This window comes from Carcharhinus amblyrhynchos, chromosome 18, assembly GCF_965287045.1.
Source record: "Carcharhinus amblyrhynchos chromosome 18, sCarAmb.v2.hapA, whole genome shotgun sequence".
Classification (NCBI taxonomy): Eukaryota; Metazoa; Chordata; class Chondrichthyes; order Carcharhiniformes; family Carcharhinidae; genus Carcharhinus; species Carcharhinus amblyrhynchos.
Genome location: NC_137341.1, coordinates 38,527,806 through 38,550,772, shown reverse-complemented (window position 1 = coordinate 38,550,772; position 22,967 = coordinate 38,527,806). Strand labels below are relative to the sequence as shown.

General features: G+C 42.9%; 1 protein-coding gene across 1 annotated transcript; it reads right to left on the bottom strand.

The window, feature by feature from the left end:
- Window positions 1-917: 917 nt before the first annotated feature.
- Window positions 918-19,776, bottom strand: LOC145354727 (cytochrome P450 2K1-like). Its single transcript, XM_080206181.1, has 10 exons — window positions 19,269-19,776; window positions 17,299-17,461; window positions 16,041-16,190; window positions 14,228-14,388; window positions 13,468-13,641; window positions 12,611-12,752; window positions 11,056-11,243; window positions 10,608-10,749; window positions 9,787-9,884; window positions 918-1,109 (listed from the first exon to the last, which is right to left on the bottom strand). Exons 1-10 carry the CDS (start codon window positions 19,467-19,469, stop codon window positions 918-920), a joined length of 1,611 nt encoding a protein of 536 aa, XP_080062307.1. The 5' UTR covers window positions 19,470-19,776.
- Window positions 19,777-22,967: the final 3,191 nt, after the last annotated feature.

The window sequence follows — 22,967 nt, the reverse complement described above, 5'->3', positions numbered from 1 at the left end:
GGCAGAATCTGAGGGGTAAAATTTGATATTGGATGCAAACTTCTGATTTGCTTTTTAAATTCCTTTGTGAATCATAGAACATACATAGAACATAGAACACTACAGCACAAACAGGCCCTTCGGCCCACAAGTTGCGCCGATCACACCCATACCTATCAGAGAACTATCTGTAACTCTCAATCCCACTAAATCCCATATACTCATTCAGAAGTCTTTTAAAAGACCCCAGCGAGTTCGCATCTACCACCACCGACGGCAGCTGATTCCACTCAGTCCATCCAGTTCTTCTGATTTCTGGAGTTTTGCAATGTCGAAATGAAGTGTTCTTTTCCCCGAAGATTGAATTGTTCACAGGTGTTGTCAAAGGTAGTCTGTTGCTTTGCATATTTCCTCAACTTCACATCTGTTTGGTCAGGGCCATCCAGAAAGGTCATGTTATCATTGTCCCTGCTCCTGTTAACTGGATATAGATCTTCTGTCAAGCAATTCAACTCTTTTCATTGCTCTGGATTTTCACCATCACCTTCTACACACTTTGTGACAAAGATGTAGCAGATTGTCTTCCTTGGAGTCAGAAGCCATTGCAACCATAGTTCCAGAGATCACATGGCAGTTACGCTGTTATGAAAATCATTGCAATTTATTGAACCCTGGCTGTGAACAGGACTGTTTCTTTGGATATACACAACTGTGCAAACCGCACATGTTCATTATTCCACAGTTCATTTTGATTGATAGTACATTTTCAGCAAACAGTCTCACTTCACATCATTGACCTTTCCTTTTGTCTTCAGTAGTAAAACATTTCAGCTTTTCAATCTCCATATTAAGGTCAGATGTGATTGTTGATCTACATTTTCCTTCGCATAAATGATGAGCTGTTTTTGACAATCCTGCATTTTATGTTCAGGAAATTTCTACAACTCAGGAACAGTTTCCAAATCAGTCAACTTGTCTTGTATTTGTCTCCACACCTGCTCCCTTTCCTTATTCACATCATTGTCCAGCAGCTGGTTCTTCTTCTCCTCCTTCATCAGTTTTACATGTTGGATCAAAACTTTCAGTTGCTGCATCACAGACTGAGCAAAGATCAGTCTCTCCTTCTGAACCTGTGCCAAGGTGAGAGGATGAAGTCAATTTGGATATTGCTCAGTTGGAACAGCATTTGCGACAACTATCTCAAGCACAATATTTTTAGTAATTCCCCACTTATTTACACATACCTCTCCATGTGATTTTAATAACTCTTTCAGGTCACTTTGATTTCTCTCAGGAATGTAATTCAATGATTTATTCCAATTCTGATAACTTCCTCATTATTCAATTTGACTTGGAGAATATCAAATTCAGAATCATTTGGATTTGGTTATTCACTCTGAGTTGTAAGCGCTAACACATCCTACTTCTGCTTTCCTTCCCTATCAAAATACTATTTGAGACTATCCACATGACGCACTCTGTGAATTTTTCTCCTATCTGGCATTTTTATCAAATAATTCACTTCAGTCAATTGACTTTTGATTCGATAAGACCTACCAAACTTTGGTTTTAAAGGTTCACCGACCATTGGTAGTCATACTAAGACTTTATCCCTATGAGCAAAACTAGAGGTTCTTGATTTCTTATCTGCTTCCTGCTTCATCACATGCTGTATCACTTTTAAATGCTGTTTAGCCAACTCACCAGTTGTATTCCATCTTTCTCTAGAATTCTCTAAAATACATAGTCCAATAATGTAGCCTCAGAACACTGAACAATTTCTCTTTGATCAATTTAATTGGTCTGAAAATCAACTCACACGGACTAAATTTAGTTGATTCATTTAGTGCAAAAAATCTATAAATGGAATTCCTTTATCCTAATCTTCTGGATATTCTTGACTATTGGCTCTCAATATGATCTTGTGATGCCACAGTTCTAAAGCCCCCTGCAGTTGAGTTAAACTGTTTTACTCCTATTCATAACTTCCTTGAACAATGTCAATGTAAAATTTGATCCTTGATCTAATTGTGTATCTGTGAGTGGTCCGTATATAATAGAAAAATTAAGTCACTTCTCCACAACCCTTTAATGTCTTATATTGTGTAATGGAAAGGCCTCTAGCAGACACATCCAATATGGTCAATGAATGTATGGAGTTTGCATGTTCTCACTGTGTCCGCGTGGGTTTCTTCTGGGTGCTCCTGGGTGGGATTCTATTCATGTAGACTCAATGGGCCAAATGTCTTTCTTCTTCACTGTAGGATCTATGATTGTATGAAATTGTACGACTGTTAGTTTATAGAAAAGTCCTGTTACGGATCACACGTATGGTAACACTGGAAGCTTATGTGGGAGTAAGGGAAAAATACAAAAGCATTTTTATTTGCTTGGACTGCAGAAAGATGTGCTTAAGTTTTGCCAGTCATGTCACACATGTCAGGTAATAGGAAAACATCAAATGGAGATAAAACCAACTCCCTTAATACCCATTCCGGCATTTGAGGAATCCTTTTACAAGTGTCTTAACTGATTGTATAGGACTTGTCTGTGAAACAAAAAGTGGGAATCAACATTTATCAACCATATTGGATGTGTCTACTAGAGGCCTTTCCATTACACAATATCGGAGCTTAAAGGATTGTGGAGAAGTGACTTAATTCTTTCACGAGATACGGCCACCCACAATCAGATCAAGGATCAAATTTTACATTGACGTTATTCAAGGAAGTTATGGATAGGAGTAAAACAGTTTAACTCAACTGTGTACCATCCAGAATTGCAGGGGGCATTAGAACTGTGGCTCACAAGATCATGCTGAGGGCCTATCGTCAAGAATGCAAAGCAGCAAATGAAACTTGCAACACTGGAACTTTCAACTATTCCTTCTCTTACCTTTTTTCAAACTTTCCCATTTTCCATCCATCTCAAACCCAAAATGGGTGTCAATGGGTGCTATTCGGATTGGCGGATGGTGACTAGTGGAGTGCCCTAGGGATCGGTGCTGGGGCCTCAGCTATTTACCATTTATATAGATGATCTGGAGGAGGGAGCTGAGTGTAAGGTGTCGATATTTGCTGATGACACAAAGATAAGTGGAACAGCAAATTGTGCGGAGGGTGTAGAAAGTCTGCAGAGTGATCTAGATAGGCTGAGCAAGTGGGCGAGGACCTGGCAGATGGAATACAATGTTGGCAAGTGTGAGGTTATCCACTTTGGCAGGAATAATAGTAGGGAGGACTACTACTTACAGGGCGAAAAGCTGCAGCACGCTATGGTGCAGAGGGACCTGGGGGTCCTTGTGCATGAGTCGCAAAAACCCAGTCTGCAGGTGCAGCAGGTGATCAAGAAGGCGAATGGGATGCTGGCCTTTATAGCGAGGGGAACAGAATATAAAAGTAGGGAGGTACTGCTGCAACTGTACGGGGCACTGGTGAGGCCGCGGCTGGAGTACTGTGTGCAGTTTTGGTCGCCGCACTTGCGCAAGGATATTTTGGCCTTGGAGGGAGTGCAGAGGAGGTTCACTAGGCTGATACTGGAGTTGAAGGGATTGAGCTATGAAGAGAGGCTGAATAGACTGGGCTTGTACTCGTTAGAGTTTAGAAGGATGAGGGGGGATCTTATTGAGACATAAGATGATGAAAGGGATGGATAGGGTAGAGGTGGAGAGGTTCTTCCCGCTCAGAAAGGACAGTAGGACTAGAGGGCACAGCCTCAAGATAAGGGGGGGGGTGCAGTTTAGAACAGAGTTGAGGAGGAACTTCTTCACTCAAAGGGTGGTGAATCTCTGGAATTCTCTGCCCATTGAAGTGGTGGAGGCTACCTCGCTAAATATATTTAAGACGCGGGTAGATAGGTTTTTGGTAGGCAAGGGGATTTAGGGTTATGGGGAGAAAGCGGGAAAGTGGAACTGATCCACTTCAGATCAGCCATGATCTTATCGAATGGCGAGGCAGGCTCGAAGGGCTAGATGGCCTACTCTTGCTCCTATTTCTTATGTTCTTATGTTCTTAAAAGGATGTTGGATAAAGGCTTTGATTTATGAACTAGTTCATAGTCATTAGCAAGATCAACAATCAGCCTAGCAGTTTTAACCTGCTGTTCCTCCACTTACAGTTTTCCTGAGAGTTATTTACCTTTCAACGTTACTCTGGTTCCACTTCTGAATTCAATAGAAGTCTGTCCAGACTGTTTTGTCTATCAGCCTCTGTTACTAACTCATAAGCACTTAGTGTAACTTTCTTCACTGTATCATTCTCCATAGTTGTTTCTTCCGACAAAGACACACACACTTCACTCACCCGATTTATTAGTTTACTCTGGACAAGCAGTGTCTAAATCCAATGGGGCCATTTTATTTGTTTAGCTATCTTTTCAAACAAATTAGTAAATTCCTCTGCAACTTTCTCATCAAATTTGGGGACAACATGCATGAATCTAAAGATTTACTCCAGAAATATGCCCTTACTCAACTTTCCTCCAGAGTTTCTTTGTTAACGATGAGATTTTCCTTTTCTCTTTCTTCCCTTGCTATGTTTTCCATTTTCAATCTTCTTTCTCTCTCTTCACTTTCAAGACATCTCTCTCTCTCTTCCGCCTCTCTGCTTGTCCTCGTTGGAATTCTCTTTCCTTTCCTTTTCCTGTTTCCCCTGTCTTTGTTTTTCTGCCTCAAATTCAACATGTTTCATTGCCATTTCACTCAGAAAAGTTCTCTTTTTCCTTTCTCTCTATTTATATTTCTAACTGTTTCACTTTGAACTGAATTCATAGAAGCAAACTGGTTAATACTGCTGCCTCACAGCGCCACAGACCCGGGTGCGATTCTACACTCCAAAGGTGCATAGGTTAGGTTGATAAATTGACCCTCAGAGTCAGGGGGATTAGCAGGGTAAATACGTGGTAAATCAGCCAGAAGTTCTGCAGTAGCGGGGGAGGCTGTGACTGTTGTAATTGAACTGTCTGCCCCTATCAGCGGCTTTCAGGCGAGCTTGACCCACCCAGTCCCCCTGCTGCCACAAAACATGTTTGTCCCCATTTGTTTTAACAGACTCAGGTAAGATTCAATTTCAAAATCGCACAAGAAAAGGTGCGCATTTCTCCCGTTTTCACGCTCTTTTGACACTCGGACATTTTTTGGTAAGATCGTCCCAACGGTGTTTGGTTTTCTTTGACAAGAATGTCATAAGAACATAAGAACATAAGAAATAGGAGCAGGAGTAGGCCATCTAGCCCTTCGAGCCTGCCCCGCCATTCAATAAGATCATGGCTGACATTTCGCTGCTCAGTTCCACTTTCCCGCCCTCTGCCCATAACCCTTAATCCCCTCTCTTATCAAAAACCCATCAACCCGCGTCTTAAAAATATTTAGCGAGGCAGCCTCCACCACTTCAACGGGCAGAGAATTCCAGAGATTCACCACCCTTTGAGTGAAGAAGTTCCTCCTCAACTCCGTTCTAAACCGCCCCCCTTTTATCTTGAGGCTGTGCCCCCTAGTCCTACTGTCTTTTTTGAGCAGGAAGAGTCTCTCCACCTCTATCCTATCCATCCCATTCATCATCTTATACGTCTCAATGAGATCTCCCCTCATTCTTCTAAACTCTAACGAGTACAAGCCCAGTTTATTCAGCCTCTCCTCATAGCTCAACCCCCTCAACTCCGGTATCAGCCTAGTAAACCTCCTCGGCACTCCCTCCAAGGCCAAAATATCTTTGCGCAGGTGCGGCGCCCAAAACTGCACACAGTACTCCAGCTGCGGCCTCACCAATGCCCTATACAGCTGCAGCAAGTCCTCCCTACTTTTATATTCAATCCCCCTCGCTATGAAGGCCAGCATCACATTCGCCTTGTCGATTTCTTCAACAATCAGGAATCACCAACAGTCAGGATTACAATACATTAATAATCATCACACAATTGGATTAATAATTGGAATTTTATTGTATCAACTGTGAAGATTGTAACACATCATGCTGAGAATCCTATGACACTAATAACCAGGTACACATTACATTCCAAATCACAGTCCGATTACTTTAAGATTCTGAATATTGCAACATTAATAATCAGGATTCTATCAATAGTCACGTGTCTATTGCAGCAACAATCAGGATCTTACTGCAAAATTCATCAATGTCCTCCTACATTAATAATCAGGATTATATTAAAATCATTTGCCAGTTGTGTCAATAATCATAATGCTATTAGATCAATAATCAGTGCCCAGATACACTAATAGTCCATTAATAATCCCCCTATCGCACAAGAGCTGAATCTCCTCCAGCTATAACTCTCATACCACCCAAATCTTCACTCTGGGGTCACAGAAGGTTGAAGGAGTTAAATGGGGTCACACGTGGAAAAGGTGAGGGAAACATTTCCTTACATGAATCTGCGACATCCAAATTCTCATTCCAAAAATTTACCTTGCAAATCAATCCACAATGTCACACAGTGTGCAGGTTGGGAAGGTCATTCTCACATTCCCTACACTCCAGGGAACCAGCAACTTGAACAATGATGGAAAGGATGGTAAGGAACCGAAAAATTGGTGGATGGTGCATGTCTCGATATCTTGCCCAATAAAATGCAGCTCATATTCATAACTTTGAACATGAACTGTGCCTGTATGGAAGCTTCTGGAATTGCCTTTATTGATTTAAAAATGGACACTGATGAAGTGTTAAGATTTCTGTCAATGAACTTAGAGAGTAAAGCGACTTCAACACAGGCTCCTTGGGCTTCCGTGAAAATCTGGATTGAATAATAATGGGTAGAGTCTTCCCCTGGAATGGACATGCCTCAGCAGTAGAATAGAAGGTTGTAGAGTCATAGAGGTTTACAGCATGGAAACTTGTCCATACCCACCTTTTCTTTCAACCACTAAGCTAAACCCAATTGCCCGCATTTGGCCCATATCCCTCTATACCCATAGTACCCATGTAACTATTGAAATGCTTTTTAAAAGATAAAATTGTACCTGCCTCTATTACTACCTCTGGCAGCTTGTTCCAGACACTCACCACCCTCTGTATGAAAAAATTGCCCCACTGGACACTTTTATATCTCTCCCCTCTCTTAAACCTATGCCTTCTAGTTTTAGACTCCCCTACCTTTGGGAAAAGATACTGACTATCTACCTTGTCTAAATACTGATGGGAAATATTCATTTAGGATCTCACTCATCTCTTGTGGATCTGCACATAGATTACCTTGTTGATCCGTAAGGGGCCCTACTCTCCCCCTTCTTAGTCTTTTGCCCTTTATGTATTTGTAGAAGCTCTTTGGATTCTCCTTTGCCTTATCTGCCAAAACAATTTTGTGTCCCCTTTTTGCCCTCCTCATTTCTCTCTTAACTATATTCCTACACCACCTATACTTTTCACGAGATTCACTTGATCCCAGCTGCCGATGCACATCATGTGCCTCTTTCTTCTTCTTAACCAGGGCTTCAAAATCCCGAATCATCCAGTGTTCCCGACTTCTGCCAGCCTTGTCCTTCACTCTAAGAGGAATTGTTTACCCTGAACCCTGGTTAATACACTTTTGAAAGCATGCCACTTACCTGGCGTTCCTTTTACTTCCCACATACTCCCCCAATTAACTTTTGAAAGATCCTGCCTGATACCATCAAAACTGGCCTTGCCCCAATTTAGAATATTAACTTTTGGCACAGACCTATCATTCTCCAGAGCTACCTTAAAACTAATAGAATTATGGTCACTGGTCCCAAAGTGATCCCTCACCAACATTTCGGTCACCTGCCCTTCCTTATTTCCCAAGAGGAGGTCAAGTTTTGCCCCCTCTCTAGTCGGGCCATCCACATACTGAATGAGAAATTCCTCCTGAATACACTCAACAAATTTCACTCCATCCGGCTCTCTAATACTATGGTTGTCCCAGTCAATGTTGGGAAAATTCAAATCTCTGATTATTACCACTCTATTTTTCATGGAGATATCTGTAATCTCCTTATATGTTTGCTCCTCAATTTCTCATTGATTATTTGACGGCCTACAGTACAACCCTATGAAAGTGATTTCCCCCTTCTTATTTCTCATTTCTACCCACAGAGACTCAATTGCCGAACCCTCGGATGTATCCCCTCTCAGTACGGCTATGATGTTTTCTCTAATCTTACCTCCTGTTCTATCTTTCCTGTAGCATCTGTACCTTGGAACATTAAGCTGCCAGTCCTGTCTCTCCCTTAGCCATGTTTCAGTAATTGCTATAATATCCCAGTCCCACATACCCATCAATGCCCTGAGTTCATTTGCCTTGCCCATCAGGCTTCTTGCATTGAAATAAATTCTGTTTAATCTGGACTTCCCTTGCTCTCTGTCTTGCTTCTGGCTGATCTGCCTGGTACTATGATTACTGACACTGCCATTACTAATTAATGTGCTCTCTTTAACTTCCATGCTGTCTTCAAACTTCTCTTCTGTCTCTGTTGAACAAACAATCTTCGGTTAAATAAGATAGTCAAGGAAAAACTGTTCCCATCAACTGATGAGTCAAGACGAGGGGACAAAGGTTTAGATTCAGGGTGATAAAGAACATTTTTACACAAAAGCAGTAAAGAGCTGAAATTCTCTGTCTAAAAGGATGATCAAAGCAGAGACAATCAATGGTTCAAAAAGGAAAATGGATGGGAACTTCAGGGAAATTCACTTCCAGACCAACAGGAATATAGGGACAGAATGGGACTGAGTTGCTAGATTTACAAAAAGACAACATGGACTCAATGGGTCAAATGGTCACCTTCATCGCCATCGTTGCTCTATTTTACGATTACTCTGGTGTCGCCATGGATTCAAGTTTAATTTTCAGAACATTGCTCGGACCAACCGAGAGAATAATTATTGGAGCATCAACTAATTACACTTCGCTTTTTCATTCTTTGAACCGTTTATCAGATATATGATGGGGATAAACGGCTGGCATTCAATAAAGACGTCCGAGTCCATTCATTGGCTGGGCACAGTGGGAACTGGCGTGTTGGACGACCAATGGAAGCTTCACATGGTTGGAGCAGCTGGAGGTGAGAGGTCAAATGAAGAAGCTTCCAGGAATGTATTCGCTGATCTTCCCATTAACATGGTTCTTGTAGAACAGTGAAATGACTGCACACTAATGTGTATTAAACAAAGGAGCAGCTGGGGGTGGAAGAGGCTGAGTGATCCTAAATGATCAGTGTCATAAAACAGGAACAATTTTTGCAATGGAGAGGGGAATAATTTCACGAAACCTGGAATACAACCATCAATCATAATTAGCAAATGCACCATTAATAAAATGGAAACTCACCTACCACAATTTACTGACAAACACCCTGCTGCTTAGATGAAACCCACTCACTCTCCAGATTAAGTTTGAGCTGATGTTTCCTTCAGTGCAGTGAATGGGTGATTAAGAAGCAAACTCAGAAAGTTCTTAATGGAATCAGGAGGTTAATGGTGAGATATCTTTGTGCGATGTAAATGGGACTCTTGGCTTGGTAGGAAAAACTACCCAGCAAGTTCTGGAACCTGACAACTCATGGTGTATCTCTCAACTCCCTGAACCGTCCGCCCTGTTTGTGCATTAATAACAGGGTGTGTTGGAGACACACCGTAAACTTCACCCGGATATCTCAGCCCAATGACAAACATTAGAGACACTATGTAAAAAAAAAACCCCACATATTTCTAGAAGTGATTACAGAAGACAACAGGAAAATCATTGCGTAATTCAGTAAGGGACTGCACACACATAAGGGTACTTAGGGAATGAAGTACCACCCACACTCGACTCAAGCCCCAATTCACTGACATTCGGTGGAACTTGAAACTTGAATTTTTGGACCAGAACCGTAAAGAACAGGAACAGTTCCATCTTCGCCAGGGTCACACCAGCGCAGGCCCTATGACCTACAGAAAAAAATGCAGAATTGTCAATGATGCTGCTCAAAGATATTTGGAATGAATTTTAAAATAACAAATGGGACATCGCAGTTTTTACAGCAGTACAGAAACTGAGGCTTAACAAGTGCAGTTTCATTCTCTTATTGAATATCACTAAATAAAATCTCAACGGGTTGAAGTATTTGTCCTTGTGGCCTCTGTATCTCAGGCTCAGAACAAAATTAAATGCTTCAGAGTCTCTGAGAAAAAGGGCCTCCAAGCTCCACTCCAGAGACTTGAGCACAAAATCCAGGATGGTGTTCCAGGTGCATCACTGAGAGTGCCCCTTTCAGAGGGACCATGTTTCAGATCAAACACTAGACTGAGGTGCAATCTGACATTGTTTGTGAATTGCTGGCAGTGTTCCCCTCCGTTTCAATAGTGACTATTTTTCAAAGACACTGACGTGCTGAAAGTTATGATGCTTTGAAATTGTGAAGGTGCAGTTTTAATAAATGAGTGTTCCATTAATTCCCAGTTCAAGCTTCCTTAGCCAGTCTCACCGTTGTGGAGATAAGTAGGTTAAGGCACTTTTGGAAAAAAGACACCAACTTCCCACACAACCCCAAGATAAAGATAATAGACATGGAATTCCCTTAATGCTGCATTTCCTAAATGTTACTTTCCCCAGCAAAGGGGAGAGAATGTTTCCACCAATACAAAGTCCAAAAAAGTCATACGTTGTGCTACGTGCGGAGAAAGGCATGAAGGCGTCTCTCTTCACAAACTTGCCCTCAGCATCCAGAAAGTGAGACGGGTTGAATTCATTTGGTTTTTCCCATTGGGTTTTATCATACAGCACAGAGGACAGCAATGGAATCACATGGGTTCCCTGGAAATATAAGTTCATAAGCAGAATTACACCACTCAGCCCATCGAATCTGCTCCGCCATTCGATCACGGCTGGTATGCTCCTCATTCTCAGATTCCTGTCTGCTCCCCATAACCCTTCAACCCATTACCAATTAAAAATCTGCCTCACTCCTCCTTACATATCAAATAATGAGAACCACTCACTGAGGCACAAATGGTGCAAAGTGTAATTAGATGCAAGCTTGAGAGCTCATTTCCTCCCCAGGATCTCCATTAAATGCCAGAATATCAGGCTCCAGTTGTGGCCATAGCTTCTCTAGAGTACCTTTGGAATGAAGAATCCTTTGAAGTTTGTGTCCACTGTGGTTTCGTGTGGGAGGTTTAGGGGCAAAATGTCACCAAACCTCTGGATTTCGTGGATCACCGCGTCAGTGTATGGCAAACACTTCCGATCCTGAGTTCTGGGAGATCGGTCTGATCCAATAACTCTGATAATTTCCTCGTGAACCTTTTCTGCAAGACAAGCACATTTTGAAAGTGATTGAAAGTATGATCCTGGATTTATTCAGGCAAGACAGCTCCTGATCTCATTACAGCCTTGGTTCAAACATGTACAAAAGAGCTGAATCACTGCCTTTGACAATATCCAGTATTGCACTGACAAGTGGAAAGTAACATTCGCGCCACACATGTGCCAGGCATTGACCATCTCCAGCAAGAGAGAATCCAACCATCAACACTCAAATTTCAATGGCATTACCATCACTGAATTCTCCACTAGGGATCCTACACTAAGTAACTAACCTCCTGACTCCCCAAAACTAGTCTATCATCTACAAGGCACAAGTCAGGAGTGAGATGGAATTCCCTCCATTTGCCAGGATGAGTGCAGCTCCAACCATACCCAAGGAGCTTGACATCATCTGGAAAAAAAACAGCACGCTCGATTGGCACATTCACTCCATCCACCACCAATGAACAGTGACGGCAGTGTGTACAATCTACAAGATGCACTGCAGGAACTGACCAAGGTTCCTTAGGCAGCACCTTCCATACCCACGAACAGGCAGTTTGGAAGGGCAAGGGCAGCAGATACATGGTAACACCACCACCTAGAGGTTCCCCTTCTCACCATCCTGACTTGGAAATATCTTGTTCTTCTGTCACTGTCACTGGGACAAAATCGAGGAACTCCCTCCCCAATAGTACTGTGGGTGAACCTACATCACAGAAACTGCAGTGCTTCAGGAATAGTACTGAAGGAATAGTACTCCCCAATAGTACTGTGGGTGAACCTACATCACAGAAACTGCAGTGCTTCAGGAAGGTAGCTCATGACCACCTTCTGAAGGGAAACTTGAGATGGGCAATTGTTAAGACACAGGTCAGAAACTCCAAGGTGTTTTATGCAGTTAGCCCAGGCCCTAAGTTTTACATTTGATTTTGGTGTTAGGGTGAACATAAGGAGTTTCAATCCAGGTATAATTCAAATGACCCACTAGAGTCACATCCCCAAATCAAGCTTCATTCAGGAATCCCCAAAGGACCATGAAACCACAGAACACTGCATTAGTCCAGATTAAAATCAACGTGATATCAATTATGTTGCCTCAGCAGCAATAAAGGACACCGGTCACAGACATCACGGTGTCAACAAATTCCAGGGCCTGTTAGAAACGTACTGCAAAAGAACCTGATTAAATTACATTTCTGAAAGGCACAGCATGGCCACACAATAAATGCTGGCAATAGGCAGTGACACCCACATTCTGTAAAGGGGTAGAAAAATAGTTCAAATTCACACCCATGGTAATCTGAGAATGAGGCACACAAAATGATACAACAGGATGGGTCCAGAATGGAATCAGACTGCTTCTTACTCTGAACCTCTGGATATTTCATCATCAGAAGCATTCCCCAACGAATTGTGGTCGAGGTGGTCTCCATCCCTGCAGCAAATAGGTTGATCACGGTGAACGTTAAGTTGTTTTCATTAAAGTATGAATTAGGATTGTCCGATTCCTACAAAAGTTAACAATACAAAGGCTCAGAACTGGGATTGGAGCCAGTAGAGTGTGGCAGGGATGCATTATTAATCTGAATTACACATTACTGGGAAATGCAATACAGAAAAGAGCCAGGAATCAGAGGCAGCAATGGGTTTGCTCCAGTGTAGTACCAAAGGAACGCTGCACCCTCAGAGGTGTCACTTTTGACAAAGTGTTAAACAAAGGCTCTGTCTGCACTCTCAGATGGTTGTGCTAAAAAGAAAAACAGGGCGATTCTCCCCGCTGTCTTAAGATTTCTATTCTGTTTTTTATGACTTGAGGATGTTGCAAAGTGCCTGACAGTCAATGAAGCGTTGCTTTTGAGTGTGGTGACTGTAGGAAACAAGCAGCCAATCTGAGCTGGGAAAATGTCCACAAACAGCAATGTGGGATTGACCAGATATTCTGTTTTCCTGATATTGGTTGAATTCACATCACAAACAATGAGGACATTTGAAAAGTGCCTCATTGACTGGAATATGTTTTGGGACATCCTGGAGGTACAAAAGATAGAATGCAAATGCCGGTTCCTTCTTTTAAAAATGAAGGATACTTTCCACAGAAACATACATTTACCGCCCATCCTGCCAGGCTGGATTGAACAAAGTTCCTTTTATTGTCCCAAGGCATCATAACCAGAACTTATAGAGAATTTACTGCACTTCTTAAGAGGGAAGTAGTGTTTCTACCTGTCGTTGTCGCAACATGAATGCATCAATAAAACTCCTCAGGTCATTCTCATCCAGGTTCTGATGGTGATTGTTGAAGAGGTTCTTCATGTAAATAATATTCTCCTTAGCATTGGAGAATATTTTTTTCTGTGATCCAGGAAGGAATCTCAAGAAGGGAAATGCATTGTACAGCTATAAAATAAAAATGAAGTGATGCAATTTATCTTGATATCAAAGTTAACCAATAACCTGTTCACGTCCCGTATTCCACAGTGAGAACAGAGCAATGAATAAATCTTTAAAATGTCCTGAATCTGGCACGTTGCAGTGTCCAGATTGAACACAATAGGTGCACATCGAACAAAGGACATCGGTACAAATGTTCACATGAATCTCTTTGATTATTACTTCCCTGCTTCTTTATAGCCCAGAGTTGTAACATTCCTCTTTCTTATTAACTAACAGCACAGGAGCAGGAGGAGGCCATACATCCAGTCAGGCCTGATGCTCCCACGAAATTAGATCCTGGCCAATCTCTATGTTTAAACTCATCTTGGTTCCATAACTTTTAAGATTCTCGAACTAGCTCAAACACAATGAGAGTGTAACCTCCTTCTGGTAAATTATTAAGGTGTGATTCTCCTCCATGTAACTAATACATTGCACCACACAGGTTTTTTGAGACTCCATTATAGATCCCCACCCCTTTCAGCTGCTGCTGGTCGCAAGTGCTCTTTTCTGGAATGTATTTCTGTTGCTGACAAAAGGCGGGATTTACCTGGATCATGGGGGATCCAGCAAGTTGAATGTTTTCATTCATTCTCTTTACTATTCCGACAAACCTTTCATCCTCATAATCAAATCTGTCACCAAAAAGTATCGAGCAAATTATGTTGGCAACCGCAGCATTCAGTTTGATGGTTGGATTAAAGGGTTGGCCTGCAAAGAAATCACATACACGCAATCTAGTGCCGATCCTTCACAACAAAATCACAATTGCTTTGCTCATCAGGTAATGAGGACGGATTGTTCCCGAGGCTGTTATAGGAACACAGAGAGGGCTTAGCAGGGACTCTGACTAGAATTTTCTAATCCAGCATTTCCAGTGCTGAGGAAATGGAGAACACACCCTGAAATGAGAGATGGATCAACTGGAAAACTAGAACCCAGTTAGTCACAGCGGTTCTGGGAGAAGCTCTTTGATTTTGGGCAAAGATACAGAGTCACAGACACAGCGCAGTCAGTGGAATTAAATCATGGAATCAAGTCTGCACTGACAATAATCCCACACTATCCCCGTAACTCCACATATTTACCCCGCTAATCCCGCTGAAACTAGTGTCAATTTATCATGGCCAATCAACCTAACCCACACATCTCCGGACTGTGGGAGGAAACCGGAGCATCTGCAGGAAACCCACACAGACATGGGGAGAATGTGCAAACTCCTCACAGACAGTGACCCAAGCCAGGAATCGTGCCAGGGTTCCTGGTGCTGTGAGGGAGCAGTACCAACCACTGTGCCTCACAGCACAATTACCTTGAGATTGTTCCAGCAAAAAGCTTGCAGGGACACAATGGACTGGATGTCTTCTTTGTAATATTTTGCCCAGTATTTATAATTTCCTGGGTGGTGTGGTGAGGAACATCAGAAGGACAGCAAGGCGGTACAGTGGTTAGCATTGCTGTCTCACAGCATCAGGGACATAGGTTCAATTCCAGCCTTAGGTCACTGTTGTGAGAAGTTTGCACATTCTCCCCGTGTCAGTTTGGCTTTGCTCTGGGTGCACCGGTTTTGTCCCACTGTCCAAAGTTGTGCAGGTTAGGTTGATTGGCCTTCGCGTCAGGAAGATTTGCAGGGCAAATATGTGGTGTTAGAGGGATTCAGCCTGGATGGGAATGTTTTCGGTGCAGGCTCGAAGGGACAGATGGCCTCCTTCTGCAATTCCTGGATTCCCGCATACTAACACTGCATGGGAAGTTCCCAGGAAGTTTAACTTTCCATTGTCTAATTACCCTGCACTGGGAACCATCCGATACCCTGACTTAAATCGCAGACTTTGTTCTGATTCTTTCAGGACAGTTGTCTCTCTCTAAAAGTTAGGAAGATTTAGTCACTTGCAACTCTTGAGTAGCTATAGTACTAACCCCACCCGACCACACCCTCTTACTTTCTTTGTGACTATTACCTCACTCTATCCCCTCACCTACTCACATCACAGACGTACCTTCTATCCTTCAAAGTGGCCTGGACCCTTAAACCTATCTGGTGTGCAACAACTAGCGCTGTTAAAAACAGGGCATGTGGCCTCCCTTCCCCTGATTCTGCTGCTCTGCAATGAAGAGTCCCAGGATCCGGAACGCTGCACTTTTCCCTTCAGGCTCGAGTGGGAAAATCAGGTGAGAAGTACGCAGCTTCCAATCCAGGTCAATGAAAAAGGGACAGAGCAGCAACCTGACTGTGATTGTCACTCTCAGAAGTTCTGGGCCTTCTGTGATTCTCTGTAACTCAATCTCATTTCCAAATAGTTAGAAACACACAGAGAAAAGAAACATTGAGAATTCTGTTTCTTTACCTCACACAAACTCACCTTTATAAGAATCAAACATTTTTATCAGAAATTCAGTTTCCTCAATTATTTTGTCTTCAATGGTTTTTCTGCCCATTCCAAAATCTCGCAGGGTGGTTAAGGTGAACCTTCGCATTTGTTTCCATGACTCCCCATGACCAAAAACAATGCCTACAATTAAATCCATCAGAAAGAAGTCATTAAAACTTCAAATATGAAGAAAGATGTTTGATTTAACACTTATTATGTTAATATCTCTTCAGTTAATTAATTAGAATAGAAAAGGGTGGAAGCCTAGAAATTCCTATTGATTTAATTTATTATTGTCACATATATTGGGATACAGAGAGAAGTATTGTTTTTTGAGTTACACAGACAAAGCATAGCGTTCATACCAAGCCAGACCCCCAGAAAGTTATAAGAAATTACTGCGGGTGCTTGAATCTGAAACCCAAAGAGAAAATGCTGGAAAATCTCAGCAGGTCAGGCAGCATCTGTAAGGAGAGAATAGGTCTCACGTTTCGCATCCAGATGACCCTTTGTCAAACAATGCTGCCAGACCTGCTGAGATTTTCCAGCACTTTCCCCAGAAAGTTAGCCGAGTTGCTGAATTAAAATTCCGGTGATAAGATCACTAGTCCATCACCTTCCCATTTAAGCTTCTCCCTCCCTAATTCATCGAATGCAAACAGCAACTGGGTTAATTATTAATGTACGTTTAAAATGGCAGACTTCTGTTAACCAAATAGGTTACAAAATCTGGGCCAAAGGTATGTTTGGAAAGTTCAGTCACAGACGTAAGAGTCAAGGGCGTCATGCCTCATGACATTGTCCTGTTCTTATGTTCTCATCCGTGACAACAAACCCTTCAAATCCTTAACCTATTAATACCTCTGTTAAGAAGCTGGAAAGTAGGATGCCATGTGAAATTTTTTTTAGCTTTTTTATGAGTGTCACAAGTGGGTGTACATTAACACTGCAATGAAGTTATTATGAATTTCCTAAGCATTCCTGCAGTAACATAACCAATTTGTAGTTTATACTAATTGCTTGTGGAATTAAACACAGCAATGTTTTACAGAAGTTATAGCAAGTGGTTGCCAATCATATTCAAAGGGTTTGTTAGTTTTTAATCTTCCAAAGTTGTTCAAAACTTTAAAGTTTAATAAAGCGAACCTTTGCCAAAGTCTGAAAAATATTAATTATTTGAAGCAAGACAGGATGCAGTCAGATTTGAACTGACAGATTTTACAACACCGAAGTTAAAGGTGAGAATTACCGCGTCCCTTTAAAGTTGCCTCAAATATCGGGACGTGCGCTCTCCCACCAAATTCCTCTGCATGTTTGACAAGTGCATCATTCACTGTCTCATAGCCGGTCAGCACCACTACATCTGTGAATCCTAGCTTGATGCTGAATATTGCCCCGTACTCCTCAGATAGCTTAAATTAAAGCAATACATTTCCATGAACAGCTCACTCAACTATTCACATCACATGCCTATTCTCAATAATACATCGTAACATCTTCACCAGGGAAGAAAGCACCATAGCTTGACAAGGACACTCACAGTCACCAGATACTGACCCTAGTGGCCAGTAGAAAGTCAGGTTCTTCATGTGGTGAGTCACTGGGCATGGGAGACTGGGGCCACAGCCAAGAGCAATGAAAGGATAATTCATGTACCAGCTCCAGAGTGTAAGCCTGCAGTCATATTCGGGTCTTACAACCGCTGTCCTGGCCTGGTTGGGTGGCAGAGAGAATACACTGCTTTTGCCCCAAGCAAAGTCTCTGGTTGTGTGTGGAAGTCTGGAGATGGTGGGAATTCCGGCCTAGTACAAGGTGTTAGTATCTAAGCAGTCCTTTTCATGAGTGTTAAATACCTTATATTTGCCTTTGTGGGCAGAAATTCGGAATGTTAAGTGGACAGTCCATTTCTGGGAGTGTATAAATCTTGTCCGATTTTCCTTCTCTTCAGCTCTGATAAAGGGTCATTGAGACTCGAAATGCTGGCTCTATTCTCTCTCAATATGAAGTCTCACAACACCAGGTTTGCGACTTGGTTGGGTCTCAACACCAGTTTTGAGGCGTTTTACTGTGTTTACCCCAGTCCAACGCTGGCATCTCTACATCATGTCTATTCACTCTCCACAGATGCTGTCAGACCTGCTGATTTTCTCCAGTATTTTCTGTTTTTGTGTCTGAACCAGTTTGCGTCCAAAATCATGATGGAGCTAAACAAAGTAGAAGTAAATTGACGGAATGGTTGAGAAGCAGAGGGCACTAATGCAAAGCAAACACACTAAAGGTGACATCAGTGATATATTTTTAACGCAGTGAGTGATTAGGATCTGGATCGCACTGCTCAAGACAATGGTGGGGGCAGATTTAATCATCATTTTCAAAAGGGAATTCATTAATTTACTTTACTCAGAGAGTGGTCGGGATGTGGAATGGACTGCCTGCTGTGATAATGGAGTCAGACACTTTAGGAACTTTCAAGCGGTTATTGGATAGGCACATGGAGCAGACCAGAATGATAGGGAGTGGGATAGCTTGACCTTGGGTTTGGACATAGCTCAGCACAACATCAAGGGACAAAGGGCCTGTACTGTGCTGTACTGTTCTATGTTTCCATGTTTCTTTGTAATTCTGTGAAGTGAACCTTCTCCGAACTGCTAGTTGCAATCTCACTATTGCCCCGTACAGTTGGAACAAGCCCTTTCTACTTTTATTTACTCTTTCCCTTCCAATAAAGAGCAGCATTCCATTACCCTTTCTAATTCTTCGCTGTGCCTGAATGTTAACTGCCTGTTTTTCATATACCAGGACAGCCAGATCCCTTTGTACTGCAGCATACTGCAGTCACTCTGCATTTAAATAATATTTTAATTTTCCATTCTTCCTGCCAAAGTGGAAAGCCTCACAGGTTTCCCACATTTAAGCCCATCTGACAAACGCTTGCCCACTTACTCAACCTATCTACAATGGTGTAGAAACGATCGACCAAATGGTCTCCTTCTGCACCGTAACAATTCTGTGATTCTTTACCTGTTAGAATGATGTCGATTTACCAGCACAGCCTTTGGGGGGAAATCAGCTGCACTCTGGTTGATTTTCGGTGTTTAACAACAATCTGCATTCACATAGCGCCTTCAACATAAAAATGAACATCTCACGGCGCTGAACAGACGTGGCAAACAGCAGGACAGCTTTCTGATTTACTGTAAGAATCTGGTTTTCTCTTACCTTCATCAAAGATTCTCTCATCTTCTTCAGATCCAACATGTGCAGGTTGCCAATCACTGGGAGAGCAGGGGGTCCCGGGGGGAAGTTGAGGGTTCCGTGAGATTTAGACCCAGTGTTAAAATATACCAGAAGGATAATGGTCAGGGCAGCAAACAACCGCAGAGTGGCAGAATCCAAAGAGAATACACTTAGAATCGACATTCTGGGATCTAAACTGGCGATGTGGCCAACAGGAGTTATCGCAGTTTATGTCAGATCTCAGCAACTTCCCGAATGAGCTCCAAAACCAAAAAAGACACGCTCACACATGTCAAGGTGGCTTTCAGTTGTTATTCTCTTGCTAATTGAAGTTTCCCTTGTTGAAACTTTGTGGTGTCGCAACATATAAACAGGATAAAGCTACATCACACTAGCAGCAAGGGCAGGACGTGCAAATTTATCTCCTCCTACTCTCAAAACTGCTGTCAGTTACACTGAGATGGTCAGGTTGCCTCTGGATAAAATATTAAATTCCCGTTCCCCTACTTGGGGACTATATAATGACATTCTCCTGGGATACATGCAGGAAGCCAATCAAAATAAGAGGTCAGAGGAAAGTGGCGCATGGTCATTGATAAAACAGTCAAATGTAGGACCCAACACACAGCAACTTCTGCTGCAGGTCCTCGAATGGCCTCCAACAAGCACACATGCAATTGAGACGTATAAGATGATGAATGGGATGGATAGGATAGAGGTGGAGAGACTCTTCCCACTCAAAAAAGACACTAGGACTAGGGGGCACAGCCTCAAGATAAAGGGGGGGGCGTTTTAGAACGGAGTTGAGGAGGAACTTCTTCACTCAAAGGGTGGTGAATCTCTGGAATTCTCTACCCGTTGAAGTGGTGGAGGCTGCCTCGCTAAATATTTTCAAGAAGCGGGTTGATGGGTTTTTGATAAGAGAGGGGATTAAGGGTTATGGGGAGAGGGCCGGAAAGTGGAACTGAGCCACGACAGATCAGCCATGATCTTATTGAATGGCGGGGCAGGCTCAAAGGGCCAGATGGCCTGCTCCTGCTCCTATTTCTTATGTTCTTATGTTCTTATGTTCAATTACCGTTTTCTCATACACCAACTGATCCTGGAGCAGAGGGGGCTGGAGAAACTCTTGAGCACTGACTGTTCAGATAACCAAATCTCCTGAGTGTTCCTAGAGTCATAGAGATATACAGCATGGAAACAGGCCCTTCGGCCCAACTCATCAATGCCGACCAGGTTTCCTAAACTGAACAATCCAGCAATTTGGGCCAGCATTTGGCGCAAATCGCTGAAAACCTTTTGCATCCAGGTACTCATCCAAATGTCTTTTAAATGTTTTAATTGTACCCACCTCTACCATCTCCTCTGGCAGCTCATTCCATAGACGTACCACGCACTTTGTGAAAAAGTTATCCTCAGGTCCCTTTTAAATCTTTCCCCTCTCGCCTTAACCCCTTGCCCTCTAGTTTTGAACTCCCCAGCCCTGGGGACAAGACGTTGGCTATTCACCTTATCTGCGTCCCTCATGATTTTATAAACATCTATAAGGTCACTCCTCATCCTCCTACACTCCAGGGAAAATAGTTTCAAGTTTATTTATTACTCACCCAAGTAAGCTCACATGAACACTGCAGTGAAGTTACTGTGAAAAACTAGTTGCCACACTGCGGCTGAGGAACTTGACATGGTGAATGCACCTAACCAGGCTGTCTTTTCAATAATGGGAGTAAACCAGAGCACCCAGCGGCAGCCCACACAGATACAGGGAGAACGTGCAGATTCCACACAGACAGTGACCCAAGCTGGGAACAGAACCCGGATACCTGGCATTGTGAAGCAGCAATGCTAATCACTATGCCACCCTGCCACCCCAGTCCCAGCGTATCCAGCTTCTGAACTGGATCAGCTTTCTAAATATGGTGGCGAAACGAGCAAGTCAGAGTCCTGGAATTCTGTAGCAAGTACCTCATGTCCTGACTCCCCAAAGCTTGTCCAATATCTACAAGCCAATTTCATCAACAGAAGTGTGAAGCCAACCAGGAGAAAGCAGGCCACTTGACTGGCACCTGGCCACAAAGGCCGGAATTGAATTCAGGCCCTTGGCACTGTCAGGCAGCAGTGCTAACCACTGTGTTACTGTGCCACCCTGATACTCCTCAATAAATATACAGGTGAGACTCCCTCAGCCAGGGAGCTCATATTCCAAGAGGCCAACCTCGTGAGCCTTGTTGAGGTCATTACACCATCACCTTCTCAAATTCAAATCGAAATGGGTAATAAAGTTGGCTTCACCAATGACACCCACACCCTATGAATTCATTTTAAAAAAGTCCTGACGGCAGTGTCATATTGGCAACAGCTAACCTGTTACGAATTTTTCATTTGTATAATTGGAAAGTTCTGGAAGAGCATCCAGAATCCTATTGCGGATGCCAGAATCAACCCTGCTGACAAGGAGATCAGTGTTGCTCTTTACATTATTGATGCACAGTGGCAGCAATGTGTACCATCTACAAGATGCACTGCAGCAACTCACCAAGATTCCTTCAACAGCATCTTCCAAACCCACAACGTCTACCATCTGGAAGGAAATAAGCAGCGGATACATGGGAATGCCACCACCTGGCTGTACCTCGCCAAGTCACTCACCATCCTGACTTGGAAATATATTGTCGTTCCTTCACTGTCACTGGGTCCAAATCCTGGAATTCCCTCCCTAACAGCGCTGTGCAGGTACCTAAACCGCATGGGCTACAGCAGTTCAAGAAGGTAACTCACCACCTGTAATAACTCCTCAGATTCCCTTTATTTACAAACTCAATTCCACTCCTAAAAGTGCTTCAGGTACAAAGTCAGAATTTGGAGTGTCAGTAGAACCATAGAATCTCTGCAATACAGAAAGAGGTCATTTGGCCCATCGGGCCTGCACTGACAACCATCCCACCCACCCTGCTAATTTACCCTGCTAATACATTGACGCGATGGAGCAATTTACCATGGCCAATCAACCTAACTCGCACGTTATTGAGTGCGGGAGGAAACTGGAGAACTCAGAGGAAACCCATGCAGACATGAGGAGAATGTGCAAACTCCACATAGACAGTGATCCAAGGCTGGAATTGAACTCAGGCCCTTGGCACTGTCACGCAGCAGTGCTAACCACTGTGCTACTGTGCCACCCTGACACTCCTCAATATATATACAGGTGAGACTCCCTCAATCAGGGAGCTCATATTCCAAGAGGCCAACCTCGTGAGCCTCGTTGAGGTCATTACACCATCACCATCTCAAATGTAATTAGAAATGGGTAATAAAGCTGGCCTCGCCGGTGACACTCACATCCTATGAATTAATTTCAAAATGTCCTGATGGCCGTGTCATATTGGCAACAGCTAACCCATTACGAATTTTTCATTTATACAATTGGGAAGTTCTGGAAGAGCATCCAGGATCCTATTGCGGATGCCAAAATCAGCACTGCTGACAGGGAGATCACTGTTACTCTTTACCTTGCGAAATATGTATCAATCTCCCTGCCTGTTCCCTCGGTTGACCCTCCCCCAAGTAGACAGGTCTCATTCAGAGCAGCAATGTCAATTTAGAGTCATCATAGTTCACTTGACATGATTGCATTCCTCTTTCTGGATGGTCACTCTTGAGATTGTCCATGAGTGTTTTATC

Bases quoted from the DNA above. Each gene is read 5' to 3' on its own strand.
- LOC145354727 (XM_080206181.1), bottom strand. From the start codon at position 19,469: ATGTCGATTCTAAGTGTATTCTCTTTGGATTCTGCCACTCTGCGGTTG. The intron at 14,389-16,040 runs GTGAGTTTGTGT...ATTTCTTTGCAG, and splicing joins AATGTTTGATTCTTATAAAG to GCCAACCCTTTAATCCAACC. The intron at 11,244-12,610 runs GTAAGAAGCAGT...CTTGTCTTGCAG, and splicing joins GAAATATCCAGAGGTTCAGA to AAAAGGTTCACGAGGAAATT.